The sequence below is a fragment of the Panicum hallii genome, chromosome 4 (assembly GCF_002211085.1).
Source record: "Panicum hallii strain FIL2 chromosome 4, PHallii_v3.1, whole genome shotgun sequence".
NCBI classification, from domain to species: domain Eukaryota; kingdom Viridiplantae; phylum Streptophyta; class Magnoliopsida; order Poales; family Poaceae; genus Panicum; species Panicum hallii.
The window spans coordinates 2,857,412-2,874,797 of NC_038045.1; the positions used below are offsets into that span (position 1 = coordinate 2,857,412).

At 45.2% G+C, this 17,386-nt stretch overlaps 1 protein-coding gene across 2 annotated transcripts; it reads left to right on the top strand.

Moving 5' to 3' along the window:
* The first annotated feature begins 11,972 nt into the window (after positions 1-11,972).
* On the top strand, positions 11,973-17,375 carry LOC112889793 (solanesyl-diphosphate synthase 1, mitochondrial). Of its 2 annotated transcripts, none has more exons than XM_025956561.1 (12): positions 11,973-12,295; positions 12,636-12,728; positions 13,637-13,717; positions 13,884-13,955; positions 14,048-14,179; positions 14,250-14,336; positions 14,764-14,835; positions 15,142-15,227; positions 15,392-15,524; positions 15,624-15,713; positions 16,315-16,413; positions 16,929-17,375. In XM_025956561.1, the coding sequence occupies exons 1-12, from the start codon at positions 12,131-12,133 to the stop codon at positions 17,106-17,108; spliced, it is 1,290 nt and encodes a 429-aa protein (XP_025812346.1). In that variant the 5' UTR covers positions 11,973-12,130; the 3' UTR covers positions 17,109-17,375. The 2 variants fall into 2 exon arrangements, with proteins under 2 accessions (XP_025812346.1, XP_025812347.1); XM_025956562.1 differs by having other exon boundaries at positions 12,156-12,295; positions 12,633-12,728.
* The last annotated feature ends 11 nt before the right edge of the window (positions 17,376-17,386 follow it).

Sequence of the window (17,386 nt, forward strand, 5' to 3'; positions counted from 1 at the left end):
TACAGTCGTGTTGTCGTCCAAATACACATGAGCTAGCAAGCTCGATCGATGCCGCGCCATCACCGGATCTAGCCCGATCCGATCCTCAAGAGAAGAAAAACACTACTCATCGACTGATCGAGATAACACACTCTTCTAAATATTTTCTCGCCACGTGCTCCTCATGTTCTAACCTGGTATGCATGGTCAAATAACCAGGCCAAACTTTCCCAAACTGTTAAGTGGCAACTGAAAAACGAGACGAGAACATTGGACGCAACGAACGCGCCGCAAAACGAGGCCATGCGCGCGCCAGCCGGCCGGCGGGTTTAAAGGCACGCCGGCTATCTCTTCTCGTTCCCCCCATCGCCTCCCGTGGCCATTCCACACTCCTTCTTGCTTCTCTCTCTAGCCTGCCTCTCTCTCTCTCTCTCTCTCTCTCTCTCATCTCCGAGACTCGTAATCGTGTCCGGAGAGAAGAAGAAGAGAGGCTGTCAGAGAAGCTAGCGAGAGATCAGCTACTGAACGCCGACCAATCAATCGACCACATGACGAAGCAGAGCATGCAGAGCACCGCGCTGCGGATTTTAAGGTTTCTGCTTGATTTTGACTCTGCTTCCAACTCCAAGATCAGCTTCAATTAGGTCTTGAGAAATTCCCCAATGAGCGTGGTACAGGTTGGCACCCATGCAGGTCGTGACACGTGTATGTTGAGAGTGATCATCGAGGCGTGACAAGTGTCGAGAGTGGTTGCCGGGGAGTGAAACGTGCCGAGTGTGATTAATGGGTGCCTAGGAAAGATCTATTTTGTTTGGAGTTTATCGACGGAATTGCTTAACTTAATTAGGTGTGCAGGTGCGCACAATTAATGTGATGTGAGTTACCAGAAAGCTGGTGATGAGTGAGGGAAAGATCAAATTTTGCTTTTACGGTGTAAAGTATGGTCAACAAGGATAATAGCAAAATGTTTTAAGTCTTTCAACATTTGATTTTAAGCCTTCCAACTTCAAGATGTATATACTATCTTAGATGAGATCTAACTTTGTGCTAACGAAAAAAAATAGGTGTAAAGAAGTTGCACTACAAAAGTGACTCTAGCTAACTCATGTGCAAAGCGTGATTTCAGCACAAATTAGTTGTAACTAAGTATAAGCATAAGCAAAAACTCATGTGTTGGGAGGCTACAAAAGAAAATTTTCCTTACCTTGTATACTCACCATTATAATTCATACATCTCAAAACAATCCATAAGATATCAAAATTCGTGTGCTAGATCCCCTAAAACACTCAGCTATGTTGTATCACTTGCATGGGTACAACTAGCCAACAGGCTACAAAGCCCCGAGCTCCATGAAAACTTAAGGTTTCCAAAGTACAAAGAATAAATAAAGAATATCGAACGGATCTAAACAGGACAATAATTAATGATAATGTCACTAGTTAGATCTTCTGCGAGGGGGTAAATGAAAAAAGAGGAAAATACAATACTAATGAGATGTGAGGAAGAAAGGGAAAAGCCTGGGGCAATGCTCTCCCATGTGTCAAGAGTTTTCATTGTTAGATCTATCCCAATGTTAAACTAGAGTAAATATCATAATCTGCACTTCATGTTTGTAAAATATTACTCACTACAGTATTTTTATTTTCTAATTTGGGTAACTACATTTCCTTTTGGTAAATTGCCACAAATTATGAATTTTGTTTCCAGTCCGCAAAAGAAAAGTATTGCAAATTGGAAGTGTAGTTTTGTGATGCTTTATCTAAAAGAAGTATGATTTTATGGTAGTCATTTGATGAGACATTGACACATTATATTGGGCGTAGATAACATTACTTTTTTGTTTGGAAAAAAGATACTACATAGCTAATTATAAGGATATTTTCGAATATCATGTTACTAATATCAAACAACTTGGTGTACTCCTTTCTTTTGCTAAAAAAAAACTTGGTGTACCAAACAACCGGTGAATGGACTATCAAAGTATGTTCCATACACAGCATTCAAAACAACATCTTCCATAACGATCCTGTATTCCTTTTTTTTGCTAAAAAAAATCCTCGCCGCCGGCCAGCCGTCACGTTGATTCATTTGGCCGGCCGCCGGCCCAGATTTTATTTCATAATTCCATTATCCCCAGGATAATTGCCGGTTTTGGCACGTGGGCCCGGGCTGGCAGCGACGTGGACTTTCCGGAAACGGCAAGTAGCACTGAGGCGGTGAGGCCCGTGTGGTGACGGCCCATCCGAGTACCAGAACGAAACGAGCACACCAAACATAGGACGCACGTGCCGCAAAACGGAAGCTGTGCAGGCGCACGTGCGTGATATAGGCCAAACCAACCAGGCGCTAGCAGGTTTAAAAACACGGCGGCTCTCTCCTTCGTCTCCCATCCCCCTGGCTTCTCTCTTCTTCACTCTGATATTCTTGTGTCTTCCCGAGAGAGAACAAGAGATCGAGGTCACCAGAGAGAAGAGAGCTGAGCGAGGCCGGTCCGTCGTCCATCGACTGTGATGAGGCGGCCGGACATGCAGAGTGGCGGCGCTGCGGCGGGCACGCCGCCGGGGAAGACCACCACCGAGGAGCAAGCGAGGGCGATCATGTGCGCGGCGCGGAGGGCGGTGGAGGAGGCCAACAGAGCCCGCGGCGGCGGCGCCGGGGCGCTGTCGCTGAAGAAGTCGCTCGAGTGGTTCCTGGAACGCCGCAGGAACAAGGCGACGGCCGCCGCCGGGATCCAGCGCCACCTCGAAGACTCCTCCTCGTCGTCTAGTAACTAGTAGATGGGCGGTGTATTAGCTCTAGCATTTTTACCATCACTGGACTTTGCAATTTGCATGCATTGCTGCTGTGCTAGCTACTCGGCGTCCTTATCGTTTCTTGTCTTTGTGCAACCATTCCTTTGTAGTAGGGCGCAAGATGTGTTATCATGATCTGCAATGGAGATCTCAGTTAGCGAGACAATCATGCGACCACACTAGCTTGTTTTCATTTGTCTGGTGTGTGACATTGTGACTTGGTTGTTGACTATCGCCGCATTTCTAGCCAAAACACAACTGCCGCGTCGATAAAGTCCAAAGTAATAAGCATGGTAATATGCAAAAGATAAGTGAATAAAACAACAGAAGCAAGAATATGGACGGGCGTACAACATACTAGGAACTATTAGAACATCACACTCGAATTCGGGAAGATTTCAAACAACAGCTGAACAGAACACTCCGTGGAAGAGTTAGGGTTTTAGGACGTTAGGCTACTTGTTAGTATTGTGCCAATGGGGTCAGAGGTGAGGCAGGGGAAACGGGACATCGTTGACCGCCAGGGTAGGGTGGGGAGGAAGGCCGGTGGGCGGCGCTGGCAGCTAGCGAGGTAGCAAAACTGAGAGGTTAATAACGTTAGGTGGGGCGGTGCTGGCAGCCTGGCGACGGAGACACCACTAGGGATAGCAAGAGGAGAGTGGGCGCTAGGCGACAAGGGCGAGTGTGCATGGACGGAAGCAAACACGAAGATGAATAAAACAACTGGTGGTGGTTGAAGATGAATAAAACAACCTCTCTTCCTCGCTCCGAGAGTCAGAAAGAAGAGAGGGCTGAGCGAGGCCAGTCGATCGATCAGTCGACCATGATGAGGCCGGACATTCAGAGCGGCGCGGCGGCGGCAACCGTCGTCGGCACGCAGGCGCCGGGGAAGACCACCACCATCGTGGAGCAAGGGAGGGCGATCGTGCGCGCGGCGCAGAGGGCGGTGGACGGTGGCGCCGGGGTGCTTTCGCTGAAGAAGTCGCTCGAGCGGTTCCTGGAAGGACGCGAGAACAAGCTAAGGCGACGGCCGCGCCGCCGCCGGGAGATCCAGCGGTGCCACCTCGACGAGTCCTTCTATGATGTTTGTGCCACTGTGTGCGTGTTCTTTCAGGCTGTTGGGTGGTGGCGTGTGTTGGAGTTTTGTGTAAATTCTCTTCATCTTTAATTCATGAAATTAAATATATGCATGGCACGGGTGATGAGGACCGAGAAGGATTACTCTGGCTGGCTACAGTCTCGGCTGGAATCGGACCCGGCACTAATGAAAGCATCAATTTCGGATCCAACGGCTAGAGGCGGGGACCTTTAGTCCTAGTTGGATCCACCAACCTGAAATAAAAGTCAGTGCCAGTTGGTGTCGGCGTTTTACCGGCAAGCTTATTTAGGTATACCTTATGGTAGTAGACTTGTAGGTAGGGTATCGCCAAGATCAGAAATTTAAACGTGCAAGCAACATAAGGTTTAGATAGGATCGGACTGCGAGTTGTGTAATATCCTACGTCCTGTATGGTGTTTTGTATTGCTTAGGGTTAGTTATTGTTATGATGATTGTTTTGGAGGGGGTCTCTACCCGCCCTTATATATCCGGGGGACAGCTTTTTCACTACGTCTTATTATTTATTTTGTACAACTACTATGCATATGGGCAAAGATCACTTGTTACATGGAATCATAGCCCGATATTAGTTTAGGAGTCTTACTCAAGCACTATTCAGGTAGTTTCCTTCTGTTCCGACTAGTCATACTTGCATACGAGTAGTTACAATAAATATAAGATATGTGACATGCCACATCCCTTATTCTAGAATATTCTATGCTATGTGCGCATTCCCGTAGCTCCAGGTGCGACAGTTGGTAACACCAATTGGGACTAAAGAGGCATCTTCTAGTTCCGGTTGGATGCTCCAACGGGAACGCTTCAGTCCAGGACCCTTTAGCCCCGGTTGGGGTTACCAACCGGGACTAAAGGATTCTTCACGGGTCAGTTTAAAAGTAAAGCATCTCATCTAGATTCGTATGTGCTGTGTAGGTGGGGTGATAAGGAAACTATATGCGAGATAGGAGGTTTTGAGTTCGATTTCTGTGGACTGCAGGGGTTGGTTGTACTTGCAGAACTTTTAGTCTCGGATTAACAGTTCCGGTTGGAAAATCGGGACTACTGGAGATTTCCCACCGGGACGAATAAGCATTTGTGTACCTATGTCTATATAAAACATAGATCAATTTGGAAGTCTTAACATATTTTGGTACGGGTGGCGAGTGATCTCGGCTGTTCTTCTTCTTAACAAAATATGTGCTCAGGCACGTTTTTGAAAAAAACTATAACAGCATGGCCTTGAGTTGCTACGATGAATTGCATGATGACTCCGAGTGTCACGATGGCCATGACGCTAGCAATGAATGAATAATGGTTTGCGCGGGTTCGAATCGAGGCCCGGAGATTTTATCCGCACGAATATCTTTCTGTTTTTTATATTTGTATTTTTCGTGTTTTGTAGAAATAGTTATCTAGGAAAATAATTGCAAATTTATACTTATGTAGCCATTTGAAATGGAAATAACCATTTCAAATATCGGAACTTTTCTTACCATCAATGGAATTGGCGGTATGTCAGTTCTCTGCACATGGCATCTTAAAAGTTATATTGGTTTTTATATGGACTCAGATGGAGATAAAATTTAGATGAAAATTATAGAGCTCGATGAGATTTAAAACTTCGTAGTTCATAACTTTTTAGTTTGAAATTCACCTTATTGCCAGAGTATAGTACTTCATATCATATAGAGCGGTGGCAATGGTACATATATATAGTACACGGCCAAATATATAGCGGAATAATACATGAACTCACGAGCGGCCACTTCCTTGATAACAATATACGTAGAGCAGATCGTACGTATATATAAAAGTTAAACGATCTCTCATTCATGCCCTTTGCAACATCTAAATAATTGCAAACAACACATCGTCGTGACCTTTTTATCTATAAGATCAAGATATATATATATATATATATATATATATATATATATATATATATATCTTATTAATTATTCCAGGGGCGGCGAAACGGAAGGATGGATTGTTTAGGAACCGCGCGCGGCCGCCGAGGCTTATGACGTAGAAGCCGCCCCGTAACCGCCGGCGGCGTCGTGCGCCGTGCTGATGACGCTGGAGCTCTCCTCCTCGGCGATGGTGTCCAGCTTGGCCGGGCGCGGCCGCTGGAACCTGCCGGCGGCGACCGGCTGCCACGGCGCCACCTCGTCGAAGAAGGCGCCTTCCTCGACCTGGAGCAGGAGGGACGCTCCTCGCTGGATGCTCGCCATCCTTGACTCCTACTCCGATCTTAACCGTACAGCTACAGCTATTGGTCGTCGTGGCGATCAAACTCTACAACAATACACATGCTAGTTCCTAGCAGTAGCTTGTGGGTTTGCTGGCTGCTGCCAACAGTGGAGCAACCTGCCTGGCGTTTTATAGAGCGCGCGCTCCCGAGAATGCCACCTCTCTTCTCCCTGGCGATCCAGCCGGAGGATGAGGATCCCAGCGTCGCCGAGGGGCATTCTCGGAAGACGATTAATACGTGGCGGTGGTTTACGCTTGGGCGCTTGGCTGTTGCCAAGGTCGCCGTCGCATCAAGCTAGCACGGCCGCTTCCCTGCCGGGCATGCATCCAGATTGCAGCAGGATACGGGATACGAACGCTAGCTGCAGCTCTCGCTGTGATACGAGCAGCAGTCGATCAGATCATCAGAGTTATACGATGACAGCATTGTGCTGGCCACTCAGGATCCACATAAATATAATGGCTGCTCGCCTCGCCTTCTTTGCTGATGACGGCCGAGATCCAAGCAGTGGCGCTCTCGATCGGTCGGGGAAGGGCCGGGGCGCGCGGCCGGCCGGCGAGTCCCTCTCGCCGCGCCGCGTCGACCAGGGCATCGCTCGCCGCGCTACGCCTGTCCGTGCGGTTGCCGCGCGCCGTAGCTGCGCGCATCTCTGTCGCCTGCTGATGGACGTACGTGATGATGAATCAATGCGTGTGGCTTCCCAGTCGCGCTGGGCGTCCAGACTCGCCATCATCGTCGCAGTTGCAGGTTATTACGCCGACAGTAAGATGGTTAGCACGTAGCTAGTAGGAGGGCGTCGCCGTCGCCGTCGCCGTCGCAGGCGAAAAGACGCCGCGCGTCGGCTTGCGCCGCTGCGCGTGCCGTGCCCTGGCGCGCACGGCGTCCGATCCGCTGGGCACACCGCACACGTCGTGGTCAGGGCGCAGCGGATAACGCTACGGTAAGTGCGCGCCGAGCGAGCCGGGCAGCTGTATGGACTCCGGCGGCCGGGAGGCGGCGGCCGTCGGGCTCGAGGCGGCGACACCGCCGCGAGAGTGGGTGGACAGATTGATGATGGCCCTCGTGGAAATGACGCCTGGCGCGCGTGAACTTCACGTGCGCGCGGCTCGATCGGGCGCGGTCGCGACGTTTAGGATTGGACATTTTAAAAAGAAGGATTAAAAAAATAAAATTCAAAAAAAGGAACTGAATGGGATAAATTTGAGAAATGGGTACCTCCCGCCCGTTGATCGGGCGGGAGGCGTGGGGCCGGCGACATCCCGCCCATCCAGCGGGCGGGAGGTTCCCCGAGGGTCTCTTCGGAAATAAGAAAGTTTTCTTATTCGCGAAGAGGTCCCTGCGGGGGCGTCCCGCCCATCCAACGGGCGGGAGGTGTGCCGAGGGGCATCCCGCCTGTTAGGCGGGCGGGAGGTCCCCCCCCCCCCGCGTTATATAAGCCCCACCTGCCCCTAAATTTCCATTTTATTCAGCAAAAATCAGAAAAAAAAAAAGAAAAGGAGGAGAGGAAGAGAGAAGAGGAAGCGGCGAAGCCCTGTTCACACGTCGATTTGGAGGTATATTCTCATTCTAGTCGTATAATTACTTGAAAATAACTATAATCTAGGAAATAATTCTTATGCTAGTTATGTTTTGAATAGTTTTTAGTATTTTTAATTGTTTTTAGTATAATTTATATTTTGAATAGTTTAGATTCTGGAAAATATAATCTGGGAATCGCTGAAATTTAGGGTTGTTGTGTATTAATATGTAGTATAACTAGTTTTTAAATGATTGATAGATATGTCTTCCGAGAAGGGTATTTTCAGTATATATTACGGAGAAGGAAATGTGATTTATGGGCCGAATGGGGTATATTTAAGTGAATTCAACCGTGCGGTCTGACCGCACGAGAGGACATTTGAATCCATATGCAACTAGTTAATGAGAGGATTAAGGATTAATCAGGAGACACACACCATGAGTGTTCAGTGCGTCATAAATCGTACCACTCACGCTTTGATCTGGGATCTGATGCCACTTGCAAGCAATGAGGACTGATTAACCTATCTGCAAATTGCAAGTCATTGGCAATGGCCACTGGTACTCCTTGTCAGTGTGTACCAGAACCCTTTGATAAATATTGAAGCTGCTCCGGGGGATGAAAATATTGATGAAGAAATTGAGGAGGCAAACATTGAGACAGGTGGCACCGCAGCACCTCAATGCGTGGCTGATGAGGTGGAGAACATACCTTTATTGTTGAACAGCTGCAAGACGAAGAACGTGAATTGGATGAAGCAATGAATGCCGATTCATCTGATGATGACGATGATGTGCCTGAAGAATGGGTAACCAGCGACTTCAGTCATCTTGTCGTAGATAAAGGATCTAACGTGCCTTCGAATTGCAGAGAGAACGAAATTATCCAAGGTGCGAGGTACCACTCAATTGAAGAGGTGAAGGAAGCTGTTAAGTGTTGGTCTCTCTCTTACGCGAGAGTTCAAAACAGTCGAGTGTAAATCTCGTAAGTACGATGTGGTATATGTGAAGGAGGGCTGTCCGTGGCGGGTGCATGCCTATAAGGGTAAATGGAAAGATTATTGGGAATACTCAATTGTCACTCAACACACTTGTCATTTGCTGGGGGTGTAGAAGACCCATCACAACCTTACATAGCAATACATCGCAAATGAGATATACGGGATGATAGTAGAGAACATGTCATTTGAATCAAAGTCTATTATGAGGCATATTCAGGAAAAGTACAAGTATACCATCTCGTACAGCAAGGTGTGGAGTGCAAACAGAAGGTGTTGGAGATGAGGTTTGGAACGTTCGAGGCTGCATATGATAATATTACTCGATTGCTGGCCGTCCTATGTAAGAGAAATCCTAAAAGCTATTATGACCTGAAATGTCTAGACAGAGTAGAAGGTCCGCCCTACATATTCCAGCGGGTCTTTTTCAGCTTGGGTCCATGCATTAACGCATTCCAACACTGCCGGCCTCTCCTGTGCATCGATGGGATCTTTCTCACATGAAAGTATAATTGGGTCCATGCTGAGAACTATTGGAGTGGATGGAAACAATCAATTGCTTCCTGTTGCTTTTTGTTTTTATTGAGAGTGAGAACACAGACAGTTGGTACTGGTTCCTGGAACGGGTTAAGCTTGCAGTCGTTCGGGATAGGGAAGATGTCTGCCTGATTCATGATCGTCACGCCGGCATACTGAGCCAATACTAGATTTGCAGGAGGGGTGTGTGGAGAACGGAGAGCCGCCCAAGTGGCGTGATGTTTGCAGTAGGTGGTGCATGAGACACATCGGTGCAAAATTTTTCAGGCAATTGAAGAACAAGCACCTTATGGATATGTTCAGGAGGCTATGCAAGGAAACAAATCAATAAAAATTTAACAAGCAGTGGCAGAAACTTGATGAACTGACTGGGAAGAAAAGAAGTGAGGACGCAGCAAAAACCAGAACTGCACAAGACGAAATAGAGGCTTTGTGTTCTTTGCCAACAGATACTGCACGTACTCGCAGAAGGTCTGGGTCAGCGGTGAAAACCTTTTCTGAATGGATTGAGAATGAACCGAAGGAGAAGCGGGCGTTGCTTTACAATATCGATGGTGAAAGGTACGGTATAATGACCACCAACTTCGCCGAGATTTATAATTGGGTGTTGCGAGGTGTTCGTGGTCTTCCACTGGTTGCAATTGTGGAATTCATCGTCCACGGGTGTACCGATTACTTTAGGGATTGGTTCACTAAAAATCAGGCATACATGCAAGATCCTGACAGATATTTTGGAAGAATGATGACAGAATATATGACTAAGAAGGCAGCTAGCGCCCAACTACACCACGTACGGCAATGTGGTACACAGGAGCTCAAGTTTGAGGTAGCTCCTAAAGACAGAGCTCGACGTGGCATGAGACGTCAAACTCCTGTCAAGGAGTGCATCCTCAAGTTTGATGGAACTTGTTGTTGCTTATGCATGAGGCCAAAGTTGCTGCACATACCTTGTTCTCATGTAATGGCTGCTTGTGCGGATATTGAACATCCTATCAATATATATGTTTCCTTTTACTTCAGAAAGGAGACAATTGCCAGCACGTGGCAGTATGAGATCTATGGGTTCCGTATGGTTGGATCGTTCACTGAGACAGCGAATCCTGTGATATATATTTCAGACCCGAGAACAGCTCGGGTTAAGAGAGGGCGCCGTCAGACACGGTGTATTCATAATGACATGGATGAGTCAGAGCTCCGTCCGAGAATACAGCGCTGCAGTGCATGTAATCAGAGTGGATACACGTATAAACATTGTCCAAACAATGATGCTGGCCCCAGTTCTGCTGAAGCTGGCCCTACAGGTGATGCTACAGATGGAAGACCTCCGGTTGCATCAAGGAGTGGGAGACGTCGCCGATCGAGTGCTACTACGTCATCAGGCATCGTTTAGTTGTAATTTTATTTGAACGTTGTTTGCTCATGTGTAATATTTGCCGCGTTGAGTTTGTATCAGACCTGGATGTGTATTTGTAATTTTAGTAGACCATTTGTAATATTTGCCATATTGACTTTTAACAGATTATTATGTGTGTTTGTAATTGTAACTGTGACTTGGCATTTGTATATTTAAACTTGTTTGTTATCGTACTATTTTATTTTTAATGGCTTCATGTATCGTACTATCGTAATATTTGGATTCTACGTTGCAAAACGTTTTCGCTTAACGATCTTCATACGAGTTTTAGATATCGTAATCTTCTTCGTAAAATTGAACCAAATTTTTTTATGTATTCAAAAAAGTATGGCTAATAAATCTTGTATTTAAAAAAGTTTAAATTTTAAATAGTTTGTAAAATATAAATTCCAACAAAATATAACAAAAAATGAGCAGGTGGGGTACCTCCCGCCCGTTGGGCGGGCGAGATGCCTTAGGGGCCTCTTCGCGAATATTCTTATTCGCGAAGAAGCCCTCGGGAGGGGCCTCTTAATAGTTTTGGAACCTCCCGCCCGCTGGATGGGCAGGAGGTCCCCGGCCCCACGCCTCCCGCCCGATCAACGGGCGGGAGGTACTTTTTTTTCAAAATATTCCCAACCAGCACCCCTTTTCCGAATTTTTTTAAACCTTTTTTTAAAAAAACTCTTTAGGCATGGGGGCCTTGGGATGGGGGCCCAGAGCACTTCGCAGGCCTTTATCCGCTCGTTCCTTCCCAAATTGTTTTGCTGGGCTTTTCACGTCCTGCATACAGCTCTCGATAAATTAATATGGGCCAGCCCGTCTTAGATATTGGGCTTTTAGGCTAAATTGTTGACGACAGGAGCCGTGGCTGTGTGTGTGGTCTTCTCCGTTGAGAGTATTTCTATTTGAGTGGCCCAGGAGCTGACAACAAGACCCACCCCCTCCAAAGAATCCCCGCCTAGACCTGGTCCACCGGGCGCGGGTGAACCAAAATACACTATGCTGATTTTCAATTCGAAGCATGCCTTTCTTTATTTTTTTCAGACCAGCTTGTAGACTTATGATTTATTCATATGTCAATTGAAAAAAATAATAAACATACAGAGTTGACTTTAATTTTTGAACAAAAGGAAATATTTGATTTTAGTCTATTCTAATACAAGAAGGACTCTTTAGTTTGCAGGTTTGAACATGAAATTAGCATGTTTACATAAAACCAAAATAGATGGAGATGCCTAAATGAAAATACTACCATAACAGACCTTTACACGTTATAAAATCAATCAAACCAAACATTTTTTTTTGAAACTCAAACACCCCTACTGGCCATTGCGCGTGCGTTCCACGGCCAGACGTGGTAGGACGGGCGCATCCACGTGACCACCCTCCGCGCCACGGGTGCCCGTGCCTCCTCCGTTCTCCACTCCAACCCCCCAAACGAACCGGACCGAGCGGCCGCCGCCGCCGCCTTCCCTCCTCTTCCTTTTCGTCTCTGACTTTTTCTCCAAGCTCATCTCCCTCCCTCCCTCCCTCCCCCCGATCTTGGGAGAGAGCGAAGCATGTCCTGGCGGTGGGCTCTCGCGCGCCGCGTCGCCGCGCTGGCCGCCGGGAGCGGGGCCAGCGGCGCGGCCCAGGCGCAGAGGCTCCTGACGACCTCGTCCGGCGCCGGCGCCGCCCTCCTCGGGCGGCAGCACCTGCCCCTCGCCTCCCAGATTCGGAGCAAGGTCCACTCCCCCTCCCAGCCCTCATCTGGTCGGTTGCGTCGGCGCGGGTGCCCGGTTACGGCCGCGCTGCCACTGCCCGCGATGTGTTTGCGTTTATGCCGACACGTGCGAGGTCCCCCGAGAAATCGTGCAGTGCTCATGATCGCAATCAAACTAGCTTGCACTAATCGAATTTTGCTAAGCTGATGGTTTATGTTAATCAGCACGAATAGTACTATCTGGTCGTCCGGTTAGCCTAGTAACAATGGTACCGGTTGGTGCCGCATATTGCTGTAGCTTTCAGTGGATTTGCCTTTTATGCCATACTGAAAAGCTCTGTGCCTTTGGTATGGTTTAGTAGGTGGTGGGTTGTAGAGGAGCTGCTTTCATGAGCTCCAGATGGCTACATGATGCTCAGTACCAGGTTCGCCAGGATGGGGATTCAAGGTCTCAGGTACTCAAAACCACCTTATTGCCCCCGAAATATTTGTTTTCTGTGCCTTGTTAAGTACGAACGATCTGTAGGTACTTTTTTCTATATCAAGACAAGGGATAAGATACTGTTACAAGTAAAGTATGAAGTAATGATTGACTTTAGAAAACGCACGAAGTTAGTATCATGACCAAAACATGTCTACCAACCTAACAAGGATACAAATACTGGGCTTTTCAGGGCCCCACCACGAAACATATTTCTAATTCCACCACATGATACCCTGCTAATCGGCTGCTCCTTGTTTTGCTTCATTAAGGTGTCAAATGTTTTGCACCTTGTTTTTCTTACACCTTGTGAAGCATTCTGGTCATTTTTTGCTTATAGTGGCTTATTGGTTGAATTACTACATGCATAGGCTCTGAGCAAGATTACATGCCACATATCATTTATTTTATTAAAGATATGCCACGTAATCATCTCCAAATCAACTAAAACATGGTACAGCGGATAAAAATGTCCTTCAGTTTTTAGTTCATCAAAAACTTGTTGCGCAGATAGGTCTCAGGAAAGAGGAAACCTTTTTTAGTGTGAACTTATTAAGACAATGGCGCATAATTTACAGATCATTGCAAACTTGAAGAAGAGGAACTGTTTTACTTTTTTTTCTATTCGTGGAAACTGTATTTGGTGTTCCTGGTCCTTGGCCTTTTCAAGTAGCTGGCAATTTATCATTCTGTTGTGTGGACATGAATAAAGTTTCATTCAGATGGCATTTGTGTTTCCAACAATAAAATCGTTCTATTCTGTACCATCACTTAGCCTTTTTTAGCTTTCTACATGGGAAACTAATACTGCAAAACATAATATATTTCTTATTTCTTGGTTTTAAGATAGTCTGAAGAGTCTAAATTTTCTCATGCTCTCAGGAACACAGAGATCCATTTGAATTAGTCGCCGATGATCTATCACTCGTTGCAGATAGATTACGATCCATGGTGGCTGCTGAGGTCAGTAAGAAATTGGTCCCGCTCATAGAAAATTATCTTTGTAGTTCTCCAAGCTGCTACATAGCAGGATGTTTTGATGCTTCATTGATCTCACGATCACCAAAATTGTCATTTTCTATCACCCCGAACTTACTTCAGAGTGGGCACTACTTTTTTTGTTTTTCAGGTCCCTAAACTGGCATCAGCAGCTGAGTACTTTTTCAAAGTGGGAGCTGAGGGGAAAAAATTCCGACCTACAGTAACATCTCAATTCTGCTTTTCATGAACCAGTGGCTACAGTATCATTTCATTTATCTTTGTTGTTTTTAATGCTGTAATCTGTATTGGCAGGTTTTGTTACTGATGGCTTCAGCTCTCAAATTCCCCCTGTCAGAATCAACAGAAGGCGGAGTTCTCAGTATCTTAGCGGATAAACTCCGCGCACCCCATCTGAACATTGCAGAGATAACCGAGATGATTCATGTTAGTATTGTATTGTGTCTGTCCTTTAGAGAAGACACTGCTATATTTCTCAAGTTGTTACCTATCACAGGTTGCAAGCCTTCTGCATGATGATGTTCTAGATGATGCTGATACTAGGCGTGGTGTCAGTTCGTTGAATCTTGTTATGGGGAACAAGGTATTGTAATCTGTTATCGTAGTAACCACATATGTAGTACATTTACTGAATCTCAATTGTATCTTTGCACTGGGAATACAAGTCACTTAAATAGTTCACAGTTCATAATAAAAACCTATGAGAGCTTTACCTTACAGTAAACTGGTATGCATTAGTGTCAAGGGTCCAGGCAAATAAAGGCTTCTTCTGTTGGTTTCAGCTTAATGTGAATTATATTGGAAATTTTGAGAAAAAGGCATTAAATTAGCTGGTATTTTTTGTCCTCAAGTTACCACAAGCACTGTTCTGATGTTACAGCATTACAGGGATAGAAAATTTTATATTTGTTTTCGCAACTGCTTCCTTTGTGTTACTCTACTTCTAAAATGGAGAATCTTATACATTTGAGATATTTGACATCAGTATTCCTCATTTGTTTTGCCTGCAGCTCTCTGTATTGGCAGGCGACTTCCTCCTGTCTAGAGCATGTGTGGCACTTGCAGCACTTGGGAACACAGAGGTAAATACATGGTATCATTCATTTCATTATAGCAATCACAAGAATATGTTATATGCATAGTTCAGGTGACTCATTGTATCAGTTGTTACCATGGATGTTTAGTCGTTTGACCCATCCATTCACATGTCTATACCTCTCATTAATGCTGATCTTAAATTGCAATTCCTTGCCTCTTCGGTATCAGTAGCAGCATTACTGTGTTTAGCCAATGCTCTAGTTCTAGAGTAACCCTTGTAACTGTAGTGGCCACTTCCTCTTTTCTTGCTTGTTGTCTGTGATACCAACCGGTCTATCGACATTGTGCAGGTGGTATCCCTAATGGCAACTGCTGTAGAACATCTAGTTACTGGTGAAACTATGCAGATCTCAACAAGCAGAGAGCAACGACGAAGGTTTAATATTTTCCCTCGCGTGCACTTTGTTGCTCTAGTCAGATGTAACATATATTCAAAGAGTTGGAGAGTGAAATTCTTGCAATGTTATTTTGAATTACATTCTCCGTTCGATCTGTTGTCTTTGCTAATTAGTTCTGGCATGGATTCCAAAATATCTGCAGCATGGAATACTACCTGCAGAAGACGTACTACAAAACAGCATCACTGATATCAAATAGTTGCAAGGCTGTTGCTGTTCTCGCGGGGCACACTGCTGAGGTCTCGATGCTTGCGTACGAATATGGTCGAAACTTGGTCTGTAACATTTTACATTTCCCTTCATATTTTCCTGGAATAACCTCCTAAGCTAATCCTGAAAATATTGGCAGCTTAGCTAATTTGGAATCCATGCAGGGTTTGGCGTTCCAGTTGATTGATGATGTTCTAGATTTCACTGGCACATCCGCATCCCTTGGGAAGGGTTCATTGTCTGATATTCGCCATGTAATATTAACTGTTCCCAATTTTTGTTATATTCAGTTTCCTCTGCAGCGACTGAACATGTTCCCTTTTCTATCATCTGAAATCGGATTACTCATCATCTTTTACTTAGTCATATTATGTCATAATATTTTGGATAAGGGAAAACTATATAAGCTTTGCTGTCTGGTGTTAATAATGTTTTATTAGTGGATACTGCATTCTGCCCAACACAATCCATTTTGCTGAAACTTTTTATTATAATATCTTGGACACGCCACTCACATGACAGACGTCTCACACCAAAATTTGAAGGTTAACAGGATTATTGCTTTTGGTAGGGCAAGAATTTTCGGTGACTGTATTTTTGTTGACATGTCAATTTTGCATTCAGAACCGGGTAGAAATAATTATTGCTATATTGAATAAGAAGGATATGGCCAGCCTTGAGTAATGCTGTATGTCTATGTGGTAAAGCTACTGAAATTAGATGTAATGGTTAAGCAAGAGCTGTTGTATCCGCTAAATTACAACTTTGATAGTTAACTAGGACCACATGCATAGTGATTCTCTCATTCATTCTCATGTTAATGTTGTGTATCATGTGATGGCTTTCATGTTGCAGGGAATCATTACTGCCCCAATTCTATATGCAATGGAGGAATTCCCGCAACTACATGAAGTTGTTGACAGCGGTTTCGACAATCCTGCAAATGTTGAACTTGTGAGTAACTATTTCAGTTGGAGAACAGGCTTGCTCTTTTTCACTGTTCATTTACCTATAGGGTAAACATTGGGCCATAATATATCATATGTAACATTTTATTTCTTATCATGCTATTGTTGCATGAACACAATTTTTCTAGTGAAGAACACATTTATACAGGTTAAAATACCAATGATAAAACTGTACGGCATGCAGCTCACGTACGTAATTTGAGAAAATTGAACTGTATTTCCATGGTTATAATTTAGGTGTGCTAAGTGGGTACCAGGTGTTCAGACAAACTTGACTAGTTTAGCTGGATATTGAGGACCACATAGCTCATTATAGACTTCAAGCTCCAAATGTTGCCTTCTCCAGATCTTATTGACAATTAAGCCACATGTTCAGCAATTAATTCTTGCATTTAACATCAGATCCTTGCACACTTGAAATATGCATGTACTCTGTAATCTCACAGTAACACGGATGGAGAAACCGTAAACTTATATGGTCTACTTTTGTGCAAATTGCAGGCCCTTGACTATCTCCAGAAGAGCCGTGGAATTGAAAGGACGAAAGAGCTTGCACGGGAACACGCTAACCGTGCAATCAAAGCTATAGAAGCCCTTCCGGATAGTGACGACGAGGATGTTCTGACTTCAAGACGCGCTCTTATTGACATAACAGAGAGAGTCATCACAAGGACAAAGTAGCAAGTGTTTGGCATTCCCAAGGTGAATGGAAAGCTGAACCTCGCCACAGGCCAAGTATCCCACTTGGAAGATTTTGTATACTCCGGTTCATTGCATTCTTTTCACAGCACAAGTTTAGGACCTGCATTTCTCAGAGCTGTAGTGGGTTTTTTCTACAAGTGGCAGCAAAATATGTATATCACTGATTGCAATGATCACAAGATATTATGTGGACATATAATTGGGAGCACTGAACCCAATATACGAGAAGAATGGATTGTTGACTCCTGTCAAGACTC

What these genes read in the sequence shown, in the direction of transcription:
- LOC112889793 (XM_025956561.1), top strand. Translation starts at nt 12,131, where the DNA reads ATGTCCTGGCGGTGGGCTCTCGCGCGCCGCGTCGCCGCGCTGGCCGCC. An exon ending in ATCTTGTTATGGGGAACAAG is followed by an intron (nt 14,337 to 14,763) that starts GTATTGTAATCT and finishes TTTTGCCTGCAG; the next exon opens with CTCTCTGTATTGGCAGGCGA. An exon ending in CAGCACTTGGGAACACAGAG is followed by an intron (nt 14,836 to 15,141) that starts GTAAATACATGG and finishes GACATTGTGCAG; the next exon opens with GTGGTATCCCTAATGGCAAC.